We start from the raw sequence: 18553 nt of genomic DNA on the forward strand, positions 1-18553 counted from the left end.
TGGTTTGTGACTATATTTATCATATAAAGGAAAATGAAGTATATATACGAAGACTAAAATATTGTTACCAGCTATCGTCTGTGACGCCACTTGAAAACTTTCACTGCTACCATGACATAAATAGCGTCTGATAAATTGCTTATGAACTTGAAATAAGCATGTCTCCAAGAACGATTCATTAAGATTGAGCCAAAAACGCCCCAAAAGCTTATAACAAATCCAATTGCCATACTCATGTAAAATTCACGGGTGAAAAGCAAATTTTCATCTTCAGGAAGTTTAACAATTGGTTCCTGTGCAGGCTTCCCATCAATACACAATTTCTCTAGTGGCGGTCCACAAAGATCAAGATTATCTTCATAACATGAGGCATTGAAACTCTGTAATTGTGTACCAGTTGGAATTTCTCCAGATAGATTGTTATGTGACAAATCTAACACGCCGAGTCGATCAATTTGAGTAAGACTCCATGGAATTGAACCAATTAGATGGTTTCTTGACAAATCAAGAAAGTCAAGTAATGTTAACTTTCCAATATTTGAAGGAATCGCTCCGGTCAAATGGTTTCTTGATAAATTCAATGAAACCAATCCAAATAAATCCTCTATTTCCAGTGGAATTTCTCCAGAAAAGTGATTGCTTGAGAGATCAATGCTTTTTAAAAGTAGTAACACATTATTTTTGAACATTTGTTCTGAACCTTTCCACATCAAGAGTGCATTCAAATCATATGTATAATAATAATAAATGCCAATGGTATTGACAAGATATGAATGACCTTGATAATCTCTTGAAGATGTCTTTTGAGTCATTGAAGTAAAATTTTTTATGCATTTAGGAATTTGCCCAGACATGCGGTTTAGTGACACATCCAAGAGTTGAATGTCACTTAGGTAGCAAATTTGCAATGGTAAACTTCCATGGAAATTATTTCTTCCCAAACTTAAAAATTGCAACTCTTGTAATTCGCTCCCAATCCAAGCAGGGATAAGCCCTGATAATCTGTTTTCTGAAATATCTAGCATTACTAGATTTGTACAACTCCTCAAGGAGATAGGTATCTCATCTGTTAAGTTGTTGTTTCTCAATAGCAATGCTTGAAGATGAAGAAGAGATCCCATGGATGTGGGTATCCTTCCTGAAAAATTATTGTGACTTAAGTCCAAATAAGTTAATGACTTGAAATGGCTCCAACAGTCCGGAATTTTTCCAGAGAAATGATTATTTGAAAGGTCTAATTCGTACAAAGTTTCAACTTTAACATTCACACATAAAAATGAAAGAGAATCTGAGAATTTATTTTTGGATAAATCAAGAAATACGAAACCTCGCAGAAATGGTGGAACAGGGCCATCAAATTGATTTGATCCAAGAATTAGGGAATGTTGAATATTCCTTATTGGAAAATTTGGAATTATACCATGGAGATTATTGTATGAAATATTCATTGAAATCAATTCTCGGAATGCTAAATTAGCCCAAAACCACTTTGGAACCATATCTGCTATTCCAGCATTTGAAATGTCAATACCCTGAAATTGATTTTGTGTCTCCAACCATTTGGGAAATACTGGACCTAGCTTGCAAGATCGCAATCCTATGAAGCGCAACTGAAATGGTGGGACCCAATTTTGGCTAAATGCCAAGGTCACTAAAGAGTTGTCAGATAACTCCAAGTGGTCTAACTTAGACATATTAGCGAAATGATAGTCAGTGAGCACACCCTTCAAGGAATTTGATTGCATATCTAGTCTCTCCAGTTGAGGTGGAAATTTAATATCTTTAGGAATCTCTCCATTTAGCTTGTTTCCCTCAAGATATAATCCTCTTAAAGATGAGAATATTGAAAGGTCAGGAAGCGTACCATTGATTTGATTCATGCTTAGATATAATCGTTCCAATGAATATCTAGCACATCCAGACAAGTGATGGATTATCATTGGAAACTCTTCACTCAAGCTATTATTAGGCATGTGCAATGAGCGCAAAGCACATGCATCCCCAAATGATTTGTGAATTCCACCTTCTAAAGAGTTTGATCCAATTGACAAAGACTCTAACAGAGATGGCAATTTGGTACTCTCTGGAATTTTTCCATTTAATTGATTTCGTGAAAGACCCAATGTTTTCAAGGCAGAGAATATTGAAAGGTCAGAAAGCGTACCATTGATTTGATTTCCTCCTATGTTCAATTCTTGCAGCGAGAATCTGGCACACCCAGACAATTGATGAATTATCACCGAAAGCTCTTTATTCAAATTGTTACCAGACATATCCAGTGATCTCAAAGCACATGAGTTCCCAAATGATTTGGGAATTCCACCTTCTAAAGAGTTTGATTGGATTGACAGAGATTCCAAATGAAACGGTAAGCGGATGCCTTCAGGTATCTTTCCCCTTAATTGATTTTGATCAAGAAACAATGATTTTAGAGATGAGAATACTGAAAGGTCGGGTAAAGAGCCAGTGATTTGATTATCTGACAAATCCAAATCTTGTAATGAGTGTTTAACACAACCACTAGACAAATTATGAAGGATTGATGGAAGGTCTTCAGTCAAATGGTTTGCTGGCATGTATAAAGAATGTAAGGTGCATATATTCGCGAAGGATTTGAAATCGTCAGCCTTGAATATATTATATGAGAGGTCGAGGTGCTCAAGAGAATTCATTACACGGCCAAAATGGTTTGATGTGGAACCCTCCAAGAGGTTATAACTAAGGTCAAGCTCAACAAGGTTGGAAGTGACGTTGGACAGCCACTGGAGTATCATTGATGACGTGAGGCTGTTGAAGGAAAGATCAAGGACGGAAAGGGAACTAGAAAAATTGAATTTAGAGGGCCTCAATGGAAGGATAAACTGATCGGGAAGGCTACATTCACTTAAACTCAGTTCTCTAAGTTTTGGTAGCTTGGCAATCATTTGGAGGAAGCTATGAGAAGTGTTGAGATTAGGCATCTGTAACACGGAAAGATGGGTTAAAGAAATGAGATTAGACAGCCTATGATCTCCATCGTCAATTTTGAGAGCACCGCCTCCAAGATAAAGCTTCTGCAAATTTGAAAGGTTCCCAAGTTGGGACGGTATACTTCCTTCAAAAGAATTGTAGCTGAGATCAAGATGCAGCAACTGGGAGAGATTTCCAATTTGAGAGGGTATATTTCCTTCAAAATGATTGGCGCTGAGATCAAGATGCTGCAACTGGGAGAGATTTCCAAGTTGACGAGGGATTGAACCCTCCAGAGAATTCAAAGCAAGATTTAAGTATTTCAAATGAGAAAGAGAGCCAAACTGAGTTGGAATTTTTCCGCCAAAACGACAATATTCCAGATCAAGGTATCTCAAGTTGGTGAGAGAACCAAGAAACTCTGGGATTCCTCTGCCTTGAAAAGAATTCCAACTGAGGTTTAAATACTTTAATTGTTGCAACTCCATCAACGACTTGTGGATCTCTCCGCTCATATAATTAAACTCACCACCGTGAAGGTCGAGCATTAGAACATGGGCGGTGAGGTTAGTGCAGCGAATCCCTTGCCATTGGCAGCAATCAGAAGTGGTCCAAGAAGAGAGCATGCCATAGGGATCCAGAAGTGCAGCCTTGAATTGGAGGAGTGCTTCCCTCTCAGTCTGAATGCACATAATATGGTCTTGAGCAGAAACAACAACCTGAAACATCATTAATATTATTATGCCTTCCATGAATTTCAAACCAACTGGAGTTTATTTTTTACTTTTAATAAATAACAGTAAAAAAAAGTTTTAGATATTCATACTTTTAATAAAAATGTGTGTATAACTTTTATTTTGTTATTTAAAAGTTAAAATAATTTGAATAGTCTAGGGGGTTAATTTAATTAGTTGGAAATTAATATAAATTTTTTTATATTATCTTTGATTTCAATAGATAAAAAAAATAAAGGAGAAGAAGGGGAGAATTGGATAAAAGAAAAATCTTAGCTTGGTATTTAATTTGCTGAAAAGATTTGAAGCATATAAACATGGTCGCTATGAAATGGGTTCGGCATACAACACTTTAGAAAAATAATTATTTTAAGGGAAATTTTTGAACGAAAACTTTCATCCAAATGCCATTGAATTTTTATTTTAATTTTAAAATAAATTTTGTTCCTAACTTCTCTTTTAAATATGTAACAATTTTATTAGTTCATATTATTTTTTTACAAACATTAACCAATAAAATTGGTATATATTTAAAAGAGAAGTTAGGAGAAAATTTATTTATTAGATAATATTATAAAATACTTCAAATATAATTGAATCCATTGACTTATATATTTTTAGCTTTCAGTTTTTAACTTTTCAACTTTCAAACTTTATAATTTCATCTACAATTTTAACTATCAATTAGCAATATTTTAAGTAATCGTCCAAAACACAACCTGAATCTATGGTGGCAAAAATTATGAGCAAGATTTTGTGCACTAATTACTTGACCCATATTTTGTTATGCATTTCGACCGAAAGATTTTCAGTTTAAAAATGCTAAAATGTACTTAACTAATGTAGTGTATATATATATATATATATATATATATATATATATATATATATATATATATATTATATTAGTAAAAGTGACTATCACTACACAACAATGGCACAATTGCTGCTATGTTCCCATTTTTCTTTTATTTTCCAATTTAATATTTAACCAATTAAATAAAAATAATGTAGCATTCTAAACGATATATATCAAGGGAAGACTTGGAAAAGTCTCCAGTCAAGAAGTTGCAAAAAAAAAGTTTTTTAAAAAAATTAAAAAGATTACTCATCCGTAACTTTTGCACTTTGTTTGGATTAGAGATGAAATAGAGAAAAATGAAAGAGAAAAAAAGATAGAAATAAAAGAGAAACAAGGTAGAGAATTTATATTGTTTAAATAGAAATAGTAAAAAAATGAGTGTTTTTTTTAGGAATCCTCCCATAAAATCAATATTGCTTCTCACAAAATCCTCCCATTTTACCACTGTTTTTGAGGAATCAATTTTTTTTTGGACCCCACTAAATTTGTTTTTACTTCATTTTCATTTCCATCCCATCTAAATCAAAAGTTCCCATTTCATTTTTTTTACCCCACTAAATTTGTTTTACTTCATTTTATTTTCAGTCCATCTAAACCAAAAGTTCCTCACTTCTTCCCAATTTATTTCCTTCCAAATGATCCTAGTGGAGGACTTCAAATTATATGTAATTGACATTAAAATCATAACGTGCTTGAAGTGGCATTCAAAGTAGGTTTAGTTGAAAAAAGTAACCATGTTCTTAACGAAGAAGAGGAAATTGGGTTTAAAAACATATACCATGCTTGAAGAGGACATTCAAATTTAAAGTTAATTAATCTATTTGTCCTAGATACTAATAGACCCATAAATGATTTTTTTATTATTAAATATATATATATATATATATATATATATATATATATATATATATATATATATATATATATATATATATATATATATGCTTTAAAAAAAGGAAGAAGAGAATATTGAGAAAAAAGAACTAAAATATTCAATAAATTAAAACAATTCAATTCCAATTAAATTCACACCAAAACCCAATACTTTCTATAATTTTTAAAATTCTTAATTGGCTATAATTTCATTATTCCTATACATCAATATATTAAATATCAAATATAAAATAAATTTCTTAATATCAATTTTATATTTGTCTTATATATCAACCAAAATATGTACTCCTTAATATAATAAAAAATTAATACTATGACACTTTCAAGGGATGACTTGAAAAAATATATCATCAATTTGTCATGAAAATAATGTATGATTGACAAATATAGCTAATAGAACTTAAAAAGAGTAATGACATTCAAAAATTGAAAAAAGCCACTATATTCTACTCTACACATAAAAAAGTGTATGCATGGTGTGAGCCTTTTTTGTGTGTGCGTACGGAGAGAGATTGAAAATAAAATTTATTGTATGTTTAAGTCGAAATGGATTATATTTGAATCTTAAGAGAAAGATCATTTTGAAGGTTAAAATGGGAAAAATGAAAATTATTGAATTAAGATTAAAAATAATATATCATTGAAATTATTGAATTAAAATTAAAAATAATATATATTGAGATTAAAACTTAATTATAAACATAGAATGTAATATTATTATTGTCTTTGTCTTTATTGTTGTTGTCATTATCCTTGTCATCACTATTTATGCCTTGTTGCCACTATCATATTTGATGGTTCAACATCTACATATATCATGATTCAACCTTGAAAACAAAAAATAAGGGGGCAAAACAAACGGTGCTTCAACCTCTAATTCAATCCGAAACATTATGAACCCAAAAAACAATGAACAAAACATAGGAGAATGATCTATTTTAAGAAGAAAAAAATGACAAAACTGTGAATAAAAATTTAAGGAAATTGAAATTCATTGAAATCAAATGAGATTTGAATTGCGATTTTCACAAATACATTCAAATGAGAAAACATGAACGAACCTGCAACATCATAAATATTATTATGGCTTGCATGTATTTGAAACGAACTGGATTCATGGTTGGCATTTTGGTGATTATGATCAGAAAGGCAAAGTGATTGATGAAATGAATCCACTGAATATGAGAATTAGAATGATACTGATGACTTTAGCACTACCAATAGGCATGCATATATATAACATCGGGATGGTTAATGGAAGTCACATTTCTCAACGGTTGGGCCACTCATAAATTCTTCCAAGTATGTAAAATATATTCAAATAATTTCTTTTGATGCAAATAGTCTGATTAGTTATGTTTATTTTATAATTATTTCTTTCCCGTTTTTTTTAATTATCAGCTCTTTTTATATTATTTATATTATACATGTTATATTCTATATATTTATGTTATAAATATAAAAGCAAAAGACGTAAGTATTATGACGTTTCTAAAATATAAACAAGTAACTAAAACTATGAATAATGGTAAAAATGTTGAAATATAAAAGTGTGTATAACTTTTATTTTGTTATTTAAAAGTTAAACGGATTTGGATAGCTAGGGGATTTAGTTTAGCTGGTTGAATAAGATTTATAAATTATTATATATCTTTTGTTATTATCTTTGATTCTTACGGATAAACAAAAGATAAAAAAGAAGAAATTGGATAAAAAAAGCTTGGTATTTAATTTGTTAAAGAGATTTGGAGCACGCATGCACGCTATGAGATGGGTTCGACACACAGCTAATTTCCAATCAGACCTCGTATTGGTGGTACTATAACACGTCTAAATAATAGTTAGGACTTCTGTGGTCATGTTTGCTTCTACCACAACTATTTTTAGAATAATTCAAACTTTTTAATTTCATCTAAAGTTTCAACTATCAATTAACAATATTTTAAGTAATTGACCTAAATACAACCTAAATCTATGGTGACAGCAAGATTTTGTCCACTAATTACTTGACCTATATTTTGTTACGCATTTTGACTAAATTGTTTTCAGTTTAAAGATGCTAAAATGTACTTAGGTTCCCACACAACAACAGCACAGTTCCTAGTTAAGTTCCCACTTTTCTTTTTATTTTTCAATTTAATATATAACCAAATAAATAAATAAAAAAGACTTAAAAATAATGTAACATTCTAAACCATATATATCAAGGGAGACTTGGAAAAGTCTCCAGTCAACAAGTCACATAAAGTTGATCGTATATAGTAATGCAATTTCATATTTAAAATAATTAGAAAATTAATAAGCACAAAATTTGTAATTTATGAAAGCAAAAAATAGCACTTTGAAAGAAAAAAAAACTTTTAAAAAGATTAACTCATCCGTTACTTTTGCACTTTATTTGGATTAGAGATGAAATAGAAAAAAATGAAAGAGAAAAAAAAAGATAGAAATAAGAGAGAAACGAAGTGGAAAATTTATCTATTTTTTTATAAATAAAAATGAAAAAAATGAGTGAATTTTATATTATTTAGGAATCCTCCCGTAAAATTAATATTACTTCAAACATAATCCTCCATTTCACCACTGTTTTTGAGGATTTTTTTTTTGGACTCCAATAAATTTATTTTTACTTCATTTTAATTTCCATCCCATCTAAACCAAAAGTTTCCATTTCATTTTCCTTCACTTCTTCCCAATTTATTTTCATCCAAATCATCCTAAACAAGTGCAGGACTTCAAATTATATGTAATTGACATTAAAATCATACCGTGCTTGAATTGGCATTCAAATTGGGTTTAGTTGGAAAAAGTGACCATGTTCTTATTGAAGAAGAAAAAATTAGGTTTAAAAAAGTATATCATACTTGAAGAGGGCATTCAAATCTAAAGTTAATTAATCTATTTGCCCTAGATATCAATAGACCCATAAATAATTTTTTTTATTAAAGTGAGCATGTTCATGTTCTTAAGGAAGAAGAATATATATATATATATATATATATATATATATATATATATTCAAAAAAAGGAAGAAGAGAATATTGAGAGAAAAACTAAAATATTCAATATATTAAAACAATTCCATTCACACCAAAAATCAATACTTTCTACAATTTTTAAAATTCTTAATTGGCTATAATTTTATTATTACTATACATCAATATATCAAATATCAAATATAGAATAAATTTATTAATTAATAGGACTTGAAAAAATATATCATCAATTTTCATGAAAATAATATATGATTGAAAAATATAGCTAATAGAATATCGTACTTAAAAATAGTAATGACATTCAAAAATTGGAAAAAGCCACTATATTCTATTATACATGTAAAAATGTGAATGGTGTGAGCCTTTTTTTTTTCTGTCTGTGTGGGGAGAAAGATTCAAAATAAAGTCTATTGTGTGTTTTATTTGTTTGAGTGGAGATGAGTCATATCATAATCTTAAGAGAAAGATCGGTTTGAAGACTAAAATTGAAACAAAAAATAAAAAATATTGGTTTAAGATTAAAAATAATATATCATTGAGATTAAAACTTAATATATATACACCCCTTTCTTTTTCTTTTTAACCTACCTTGACATTTTTTTTGGAAATATATATACACCTTAATCTCTAAGGAATTACAAATTGAGTACGTGTTCATATTAATATTTTGTGCCATAAGACTTATCATAGTTACATCATTTGCAGTTCTATTACGTCACAGGGAGGAATTTTCTATTTCATCAATTTTTGCTATATGTTGGATTCAGAATATGTTAATTACAAAGTATTCCTTATACTTAACAAATTAAAAAATACCAAGAGAAGCCTATGTCGTGTCTGAATTTATTTGGTCTCATTTTTAATTTTAATTCATAACAGAGCTTCCTCAAGTATTTTCCTTTACAGCATCTTCCGCAACAACTTCTAAATCTTCTCATCCATTTGTGTAGCTTTCCTAAATGTTCTGTGATTATATATCTTCATCTAGAATAAATTTATTGACTTTGCAAACAGAGAATTGGAAATTAATTTTTATTAAGTGGCATGCCCTTGTATGACTTTCCGGAAACAAAACAAAGAAAGACTTAAGAAGCACTCCAATCAACATCACATTACATAAAAAACAATTAAGTATAAAATTTTTTTATAAGTAATATGGTCCTTACACGACTCCATTGGAACAAAACAAAGAAAGACGTAGAAAATACTCCAGTCATCGCACTACCTACAAAAATAATAGATGTGAAATTTTTTTTATAGTGACATGACCATTTATATGACTATGTAGGAACCAAACAAAACCATAAAGACTTAGAATTTAAGATTCCAGTCATTGCGCTAAACAACAAATGTGGAAAATTTTGTGAAGTGACATGACCCATAAATAGACTTTGTACTTGGGAACAAAACAAAAAGACTTAGAAAATTCGCAAGATACCCACATTGACCTTTGTCTATATTTTGCTAACGTAATATACAGACTATTACTTCATTGATTTTGATTGATAATTTCTTTTGAAGGAATTCTGTGTCAACAAAAGTGGTGCTTATGTAAGTTCTGTATAATATACTACCTACGTACGGTCTTTTATATAAAAAATAAAAGATAACATATTTTTTTCTTTTAATTATAAGAATGATAAGACTACTTTATTATTAAATCTGTGATAGTATATAATTCATAATTCAGACAATATTTATTGATCTTGATATCTTGCACAGAAAAAAATCCTAAGTCTTAAACCATTCAAACTTATAAGGTTTGTCACCAACCAAACTTGGTAATGGTAATTAGGGAGAATTGTTTTTGCTTTTGAAAATTATAGTGTTTGCTGAAATGACAACTTGAACCGGAACTAACTTAATGGTTGTATCTTGAAACTTTGGTGTTGTTTCTCTAAATGTGTATACTATATACTTGAACGACGATTTTACTTTAGTTTGAGTATTTTTTTTTCTAATCCAATCCAGGTTTAGTTTTGTTTACATTCTGAATTAGAATTTGATAGGTGTTGGCTTTTTCTTTATTACTGATCGATGCATGAGCCTACTCCCCAAACCTATTGTTATTTCTTGATAATCAGTTTTTAAGTTTCATAATTTTTATTTTAAACCAAACCAAACATGGAAGTAACATCTTATCTTTTTTGAATAAAAAATTATAACTTTTTTGGTATACTTTTTTACAACATTTTTCTCTTATTTAAAATTTTGAGAATAGGACTCAAAAGTAACATTTTTGTAAGTAACACTGAAAACAAGAAATATGAATTTATTTTCTTTAAAAAAAAGAAATATGATTTATGTTTTCCACAACATATTATTATTATTATTATAATTTCTTTTGTAAATAATATTGTCATTGTCCCAATGTGGCGGTCAAGTGAGTTTTTCAAAAGAAAATTGAGAAGTCGTCATCAATGTTTATTTAAGGAAAACGTCTTATCTTTTTTGACATGACCCATATACTTGGGAACAAAACAAAAAGACTTAGAAAATTCGCAAGATACCCACATTGACCTTTGTCTATATTTTGCTAACGTAATATACAGACTATTACTAATTCATTGATTTTGATTGATAATTTCTTTTGAAGGAATTCTGTGTCAACAAAAGTGGTGCTTATGTAAGTTCTGTATAATATACTACCTACGTATGGTCTTATATAAAAAAATAAAAGATAACATATTTTTTTCTTTTAATTATAAGAATGATAAGACTATTTTATTATTAAATCTGCCATAGTATATAATTCGTAATCCAGATAATATTTATTGATCTTCATATCTTGCACCAAAGAAAATCCTAAGTCTTTAACCATTCAAACTTATATGGTTTGTCGCCAACCAAACTTGGTGGTAATTAGGGAGAATTGTTTTTGCTTTTGAAAATTATAGTGTTTGCTGAAATGACAACTTGAACCGGAATTAACTTAATGGTTGTATCTTGAAACTTTGGTGTTGTTTCTCTAGATGTGTATACTGTATACTTGAACGAGGATTTTAATTACTTTAGTTTTGGTATTTTTTATTCTAATCCAATTCAGGTTGAGTTTTGTTTACATCCTGAATTAGAATTTGGTAGTTGTTAGCTTTTTATTACTGATGCATCAGCCTATTGCCCAAACCTATTGTTATTTCTTGATAATCAGTTATAAGTTGTAGTTTTAAGTTTCATAATTTTTATTTTAAACCAAACCAAACATGAAAGTAACATCTTATCTTTTTTGAATAAAAAATTATAACTTTTTTGGTATATTTTTTTACAACTTTTTCCCCTCTTATTTGAAATTTTGAGAATAGGAATCAAAAGTAACATTTTTGTAAGTAACACTGAAAACAAGAAATATGAATTTATTCTCTTTTTTTAAAAAAAGAAATATGATTTGTGTTTTCCACTACATATTATTACTATAATTTCTTTTGTAAATAATATTGTCATTGTCACAATGCGGCGGTTGAGTGAGTTTTTCAAAAGAAAATTTGAGAATCGCTATCAATGTTTATTTAAGAAAAACATCGGAAAAAAAAAAGGAATGATTTACAATTTGGTAAAAAAAAGGATTCAGGAGTTATTTATGTACGTGAAAGGTATTAACACCTCACGTATCTGTCATAATGATAACAACCTTTAATTCACTCTAATAAAAATAAAAGCAACTTCTTAAGTATTTATCTTCCCTTGAGAACATGAATTATGTTTGTTATATTTTGTTTAATTTAAAAAAAGAAAGAAATTCTTTATTTTTAGTAAAGAAGAAATTTTATGTTTTTATTTCCTAGTGTTTTAGGTCAACAAGGGGTTTTCCCTCACTTATACATATCCCCAGGTGTAATGAGGAAATCATACTTATATAGTTCTTTGGGTAAAAAAAAATAACTTGTGTGTTGGTTGATTTTATCTTCTTTTGAATGATTTGTATTTAATTGTGTGAATAAGAATCATTAAAGTATTGGACCTTGAAATAATATTAAATTTCAAAAAAATAATAGAGAGAATCACTTAAGGCATTGAAACAATCTCGAGTAATGTGTAATATTCATTGAGAAAAAAAAGAATTGAATGTTTATTTATTTGAATATTTTTACTCCCTTTTCTAGAAAAGATTTTGGTTGTGATAAACGTTAGGAAGTCAAGAAAGTTGGAGACTTTGCACGACATTAGCAAAATTTACTCACATGTTATTAAAACATCATCAAGTAAGTCGAAAATCCAACATGAGGTGCACAAAACATAAAAAAGATAAATTGATTGATTATTTATTTGAGTATTCTTTTTCCTCTTTAGAAAAGATGTTGGGTTTGCTGTAAACTTTGTAAAGTCATGACATTTACTAAATTTACTCATATTTTATTGAAATACTATCAAGCAAATCAGAGACTCAACATGTAGTGTACAAAACGTAAGTGCATACCAATGAATACTAATGCAAAATTGCAAAAATAAATGAATAACAGTGTTAACTAATCAAATAAATCGAATGAGAATAGAAAAAGATAGAATAAAAGTGAAAAATATACTAAGTAATTAAGGTTACGGGGTTGAAATGTGGGGGAAAATAATATATGTAGCGGGATATTTAGAGCACATTATAACTTAAACTAACTAATTGGGGAATGAAGAAACAATCAAATTGACGAATAAGATAAATAATAGAGACAATTAGAAAAATTAAATAAAAATAAAGAGTTTTCTATCAATTTATTATTATTATTATTATTATTATTATTATTATTATTATCATTCATTTATTAATTTAGGGTCAAAGTCAAATTGCATACATTGAGAAGCATACATGGAGAAAGGGGTGTAGCTAGCAATATTTATTTTATCTAAGACTTCTTGAAAACAGACTAGGCCCAAAATGCAAGGGGTGTATGTGTAAAGGCAGCGATATTTATTTTATTTCAGATTTAAGCAAATGAGTTAAGCCGAAATGAAAGAGGGTGTATGTGCAAAAAGAGTTGTGTATGGCTAGCAGTATTTCTTTTCTTTTAGGCTTCTCAAAAATGAACTAGGTCCAAAATAAAAGAAGGTGTATGTGTAAAAATAGGGTGTAAATAACTTTTGTTTTTGTTTCAGACTTAATAAACTAAGCCGTTCAACATTTTTTTTCTTTTTTCGGCTTTTTTTATTGGGCTTAGATTAGAAGTTAAAATGACCCGGCCCAACCCGAAAGTAAGCACAAGGGTTTGAAAACCCTTGGTGCCTAAGCCTCAAAAGGGCACAGAAAAGGTGGGTACCACGATGGAGGGTGGCGCGGGCCCTGACGCTTCTTGCACAGGGGCCTGGCGGCGGGGCGAAGGCAGCACAGCTGCACGGCGGTGGGGCGATGGCAGAGTTAAAAAAATGAAAATGCAACGAGGAAGGTGATGATAAACTAAAAACGAAATGAAATGATAGCGCAACAAACATCAACAACAAAATTCTAAGGATCTCATCGGCGACAAAGAAGCTCATCAATGAAATGAAATGAATCGGCAACATGAGTGATGCATCTTTCCTGATAAGTTCGTGATTTTTTTTCTGAAGTAGATCAAACAATGAATTTGATAGCACACTTTAATTTGTACTTTTTGTGATCAAAGATAGCTTATTTTGTTATACAAATGTTACCTAGTGCTTATTATGTGCACCGTGCACGTAACACTTATTGTTGATTTGTTATCATTCATATTAGTTTTCTGGTTAAACATAGCACTATATTTCAGATTAGAGCGTCACCCTCTTTTAGATGATGGAACAATTGTAGTTTGCACTTTTCTGTGCTTCTTGTCTACTTAAACTTATATATAGTAATTGCTTGCTTGCAGGAAGTTCTTGACAAGTGACAACGAGTTTGAGAAGCGTATAAGACCAGAGCTTATCCATGAAAACGAAATAGGGGTTAGACTTGCAGATGTTGGTGCATTGGATGAGATCAAATAATCACTTCAAGAGTTGGTAATGCTTCTAATATAAAGCCATGTAGAGGTATATTGCTTTTTGGGCCTCCTGGTACTGCAAATAAAATGCTGGCAAAGCCAATTGCAAATGAAGCTGCTGTGCAAGTTTCATTAATGTCTCAATGTCAACCATCATTCACATTAAAATGGTTCGGAGAGGACTAAAATGAACTAGTTAAAAGTGGATTTTTAAAACCTAGAAATTTTATTATTGGATTTGCGACCATTCATCTTCAATGATACATTTCAACAAAGGAAGGAGTCCTTCACCAGAGATGTTGAACTCAAAGCATGCCTAGATGTCCCACTATAACCCAAATGTCGCAGAGATATCATGATTCCCAGAAAAGCACAAGTTCTGCGACACACATCTATTCTCTAAAGGACGTGTAGATCATCATGCATTATGTTTAGGAATGGGTTCTCGGTTTTGGTTTGAGTTGTCTACAAACCAATGAGCACCAGTATTAGAGAATTTATGTTATGTCATGCATGGTTTTGGAAGATGCAATGGCTTTGTAGGAAGTAGGAATATATTACTCCAAACATTTTAGGTATGCTGTATTATATATGACAATAGAATTTTGTAAATCGAATTGTCTTTAAACTGTACTGCTTATCCAGATGTGCAACATCAATCGAATTTTGTAAATCTAACTTCATCTATGATTAGGTCAGGGATACATCTATCACAACATCAAATGTGTAGTCACAATATTAACTTTTCACAATTATACTACTTCAGACATTTCCCCGCCCTTAACCCTTTAAAATGATCATAAGGAGTCATATCAGGAGTTTGTTAGAGATCCTGCATTCTATCATCGGGTTATGTAACTTCAGCATTTTCTTTGGGTTATATTTTGATTGATGAAAATAATCGTGGTGGATAGAATAACTAACATAAGAGTGGTGGATAGTTATTAGGAGAGGATAACAGAAGTTGACTAATTAATAAAGAATATAATCGTCTAAAATTTATGGACACTAAAAGGGTATTCTTAAATTAAGAACTAAAGGATAGATCACGTCTTTCTAAATTTTAAAAAATAAGAAAAAAAATTTAAAAAGATAAAAATTAAATATATTTAATAAAAAACGTGAGAATAAAAAAATATTAATAATATAGTAGTGGAAAGTTATAGTAGGTTAGAAGAAATTTTTTAAAATTTAAAAAATGATTTAAAGGTAAAATTATCTAATTTAATATGGATACCAAATTGAGATATTTTGTTTATTATTAGTATAGATTAATAATTAATAATATATATTATTATTATTGTTTCTTTCTTAAAATAAAAGACATGCATAGTTTGAAAATTGGAGCCATCTCCATATAATTGAAACATATGGTGTCAAATTATTTGTCTAATTATGACAAAATGATGATGATAGATTCATTCATACAAAATATGTGCATGGAATTTTCTAATTTTTTTATTCTTAAAATATTGAAAATGAGGCCCTTGGCAAAATGTTTAGCTCAATACTGTTTTTGTCAAAACCAAAATTTTGATTAAGAGAAATATGCACAAATTATTGATATAATACATTGTAATTTATATTTTATTACAAGCATAATGCTAATAAAACTAGAGTCTTTTTAAAATTAACTAGAGTCTTTTTAAAATTATCGAAACATGATATAAGTATCTCAATTGATACTGAAAAAATATAAAACAATCATAATTTCCAACTTATTGCCTTTTCCAAGCAATAACAAGCTTAGACATTGGGGTCATGCAAGAGGACTAGTGTCTTCAAGAGACTGAAAATTAAAAAAAAAAAAAACAGAATGTTAGTTTCCAAAATGTGTAAATGAAAAATAAATAAAATTCTTATACCTATAAAAAGAAATTTGTTGAAATTGAAGTAAGAAGAATAATAACATAAAGTTAACGATAGATTAAAATCACAATAATTTATAAGAAAAAAATTTATAGTAATAATGAAGATCATCAATGTTTTATGATTAAGTATTGAATATTTAGTTTTATATTATTAATTAATTTTAATATAACTTTTGTAAAACTTCACAAACTTATCATATACACATCACTAAATAAATGAATGACATGTATAAAATAATTTAACATTGTTAGTACACAATTTATTTTCTCTAATTATATCTCTATTTTATTTTATTATCATCAAAACTTTTCATCCAAATTTTAAAAGATTACATAGGACATAGTTTTATTGAAATAAAGTATTGAATATGAACACTAGATCACCCGACCACTCAACCAAGCAAGAAATCGTGACCCTACATAATGAGCATGCTACATTTGCACATTTAGTTATTAATGGGTAATAAATCTTAAATTTCTTTTATAATTTATGAAAACAACTTAGCCATTGTATCACAAAAATAATATCTCTTTTAATATATATATATATATATATATATATATATATATATATATATATATATATATAAACAAATTACTATACACACACCATTAATTTCAAACGAACTGGAAATGGAAAGCTAGTTATATCAGCAAATAGGTAAATACTTGTCCAATGGCTATGTAAAGACACCATCAATTACGTGACCAGATTTTCTAGTTACTGATCTTGGATGTGAACAGCTTGTCCCATGGATTGAGTCTGTTCCAGGAAGGCAAGAGTAGTGGGAATCTGAAGACTAATGAATCTAACGAGGTATGCTTGGAGTAGTGGGATTGAGTCTGTTCCAGGAAGGCAAGTTTCATTAATGTCTCAATGTCAACCATCACATCAAAATGGTTTGGAGAGGATGAAAAGAATGTCCGAGCTCTGTTCACACTGGCAGCTAAGGTTGCCCCAACAATTATCTTTGTTGACGAGGTTGACAGCATGCTTGGACAGAGGACTAGAGTAGGAGAGCATGAGGCTATGAGGAAGATTAAAAATGAATTCATGACACACTGGGATGGGCTATTAACAGGACCTAATGAGCAAATTTTGGTTCTTGCAGCAACCAACAGGCCATTTGACCTTGATGAAGCTATCATAAGACGGTTTGAGAGAAGGTAGGACCACACCTTTGTCTTATTGTTTGCATGATCATGTGTTGCTTCTATTCAGCAACAACATTTTTGCAATCAGAACAAAGACTGCATTTCTCCATCATTATGATGAGCATATGTTTGACCATAAGAAAACAAGAAAATTCATAACAAGTGGTCATTTCATCAATTTCCTTTTGAGGTGTCTATTCTTATTTTCTATATAGCTGACAATACCATATGCCCCCCCTTGAAGACAGATATCTTTCTGTAGCTTGCCTTAACTCTTTTAGCAACAGTTCTTGCCTCTTAATTTGGCATTTAAATTGTTCACAAATTGAGTCTGTCAGATGTCTTTTATGGATACAATAAAATCAAGTGTTTTCAACTGTGCAACATCAATATTTAATGCTTTTTAGTTCAACTATTATTGCTCTTGTAACTTGTGAATCATAACACTCACCTTTTTATTGTTGAGCAGGATCTTGGTTGGTCTTCCATCTGTTGAGAACAGGGAAATGATCTTGAAGACTCTTTTGGCTAAAGAAAAACATGAAAACTTAGACTTCAAAGAGCTGGCAACCATGACAGAAGGATATACTGGAAGTGATCTTAAGGTGAATTTTGGGGGCGATTTACTGGTTTTATTTTTTTTGGGAAAATAAATTGATGTTAATTTCTGTGAACAGAATTTGTGCATCACTGCGGCTTATCGACCTGTTAGAGAGCTAATACAGCAGGAGAGAATGAAGGACATTGATACGGATTTCACCAGGGGGTACGAATGACACAGGGGGGTCTGCAGGAAGTAAGCACCAAAGGTCCAAGAGGAAGGAACGTACAGCATGGTTGGCATCATGCATCATGCATCATGCATACATGCACCATACGTAGTAAAAGCGCAAACCATATGATAGCCTCGTGTCTTCTAGAAGATGCGTGGGCAGTGGAATAAAGGCATATTTGATGTTAGGATATTTCTGATTGCGTGATGAGCACTTCAATCACCACTCCTCCATCAGTGCCAACTTTGCCAATCACCGCTGCTCACACCACTCTACCAGAGGGTGCAGTTAGCATTACCCATCTGGCAAGCATCATAGCTCTTCCTACTCCAAACATCTTTGCCCAAGTTTAAGATCAGTTTTTGCTGCAGTAATTCACATTCAATTCCTTGGCA

General features: G+C 30.2%; 2 protein-coding genes across 4 annotated transcripts in view; one reads left to right on the forward strand and one right to left on the reverse strand.

The window, feature by feature from the left end:
• Positions 1-6702, reverse strand: part of LOC106797990 (receptor-like protein EIX2) — an 8187-nt gene extending 1485 nt beyond the window's left edge. For 2 of the 3 annotated variants that reach the window (XM_041010555.1, XM_041010556.1), the window contains exons 1-2: positions 6501-6642; positions 69-3668 (exon numbers count right to left, since the gene is read on the reverse strand). In XM_041010555.1, coding sequence (XP_040866489.1) covers positions 72-3668; positions 6501-6566 — 3663 coding nt within the window. In that variant the 5' untranslated portion in view covers positions 6567-6642 and the 3' untranslated portion in view covers positions 69-71. Of the gene's footprint in view, positions 1-68; positions 3669-6500 lie in introns of all 3 variants that reach the window. The other variant, XM_041010557.1, reaches the window with a different exon arrangement.
• A 10390-nt stretch (positions 6703-17092) lies between these two features.
• LOC100793125 (outer mitochondrial transmembrane helix translocase) lies at positions 17093-18161 on the forward strand. The gene is made up of 3 exons (XM_003548962.2): positions 17093-17397; positions 17855-17990; positions 18063-18161. The coding sequence occupies exons 1-3, from the start codon at positions 17108-17110 to the stop codon at positions 18159-18161; spliced, it is 525 nt and encodes a 174-aa protein (XP_003549010.1). The 5' UTR covers positions 17093-17107.
• The last annotated feature ends 392 nt before the right edge of the window (positions 18162-18553 follow it).

Source organism: Glycine max, chromosome 16, assembly GCF_000004515.6.
Source record: "Glycine max cultivar Williams 82 chromosome 16, Glycine_max_v4.0, whole genome shotgun sequence".
Taxonomy (NCBI): domain Eukaryota; kingdom Viridiplantae; phylum Streptophyta; class Magnoliopsida; order Fabales; family Fabaceae; genus Glycine; species Glycine max.

Coding starts and splice junctions, on each gene's coding strand:
- LOC100793125 (XM_003548962.2), top strand. CDS start 17,108: ATGTCAACCATCACATCAAAATGGTTTGGAGAGGATGAAAAGAATGTC. Junction 17,398..17,854: donor ATAAGACGGTTTGAGAGAAG/GTAGGACCACAC, acceptor ATTGTTGAGCAG/GATCTTGGTTGGTCTTCCAT. Junction 17,991..18,062: donor ATACTGGAAGTGATCTTAAG/GTGAATTTTGGG, acceptor TTCTGTGAACAG/AATTTGTGCATCACTGCGGC.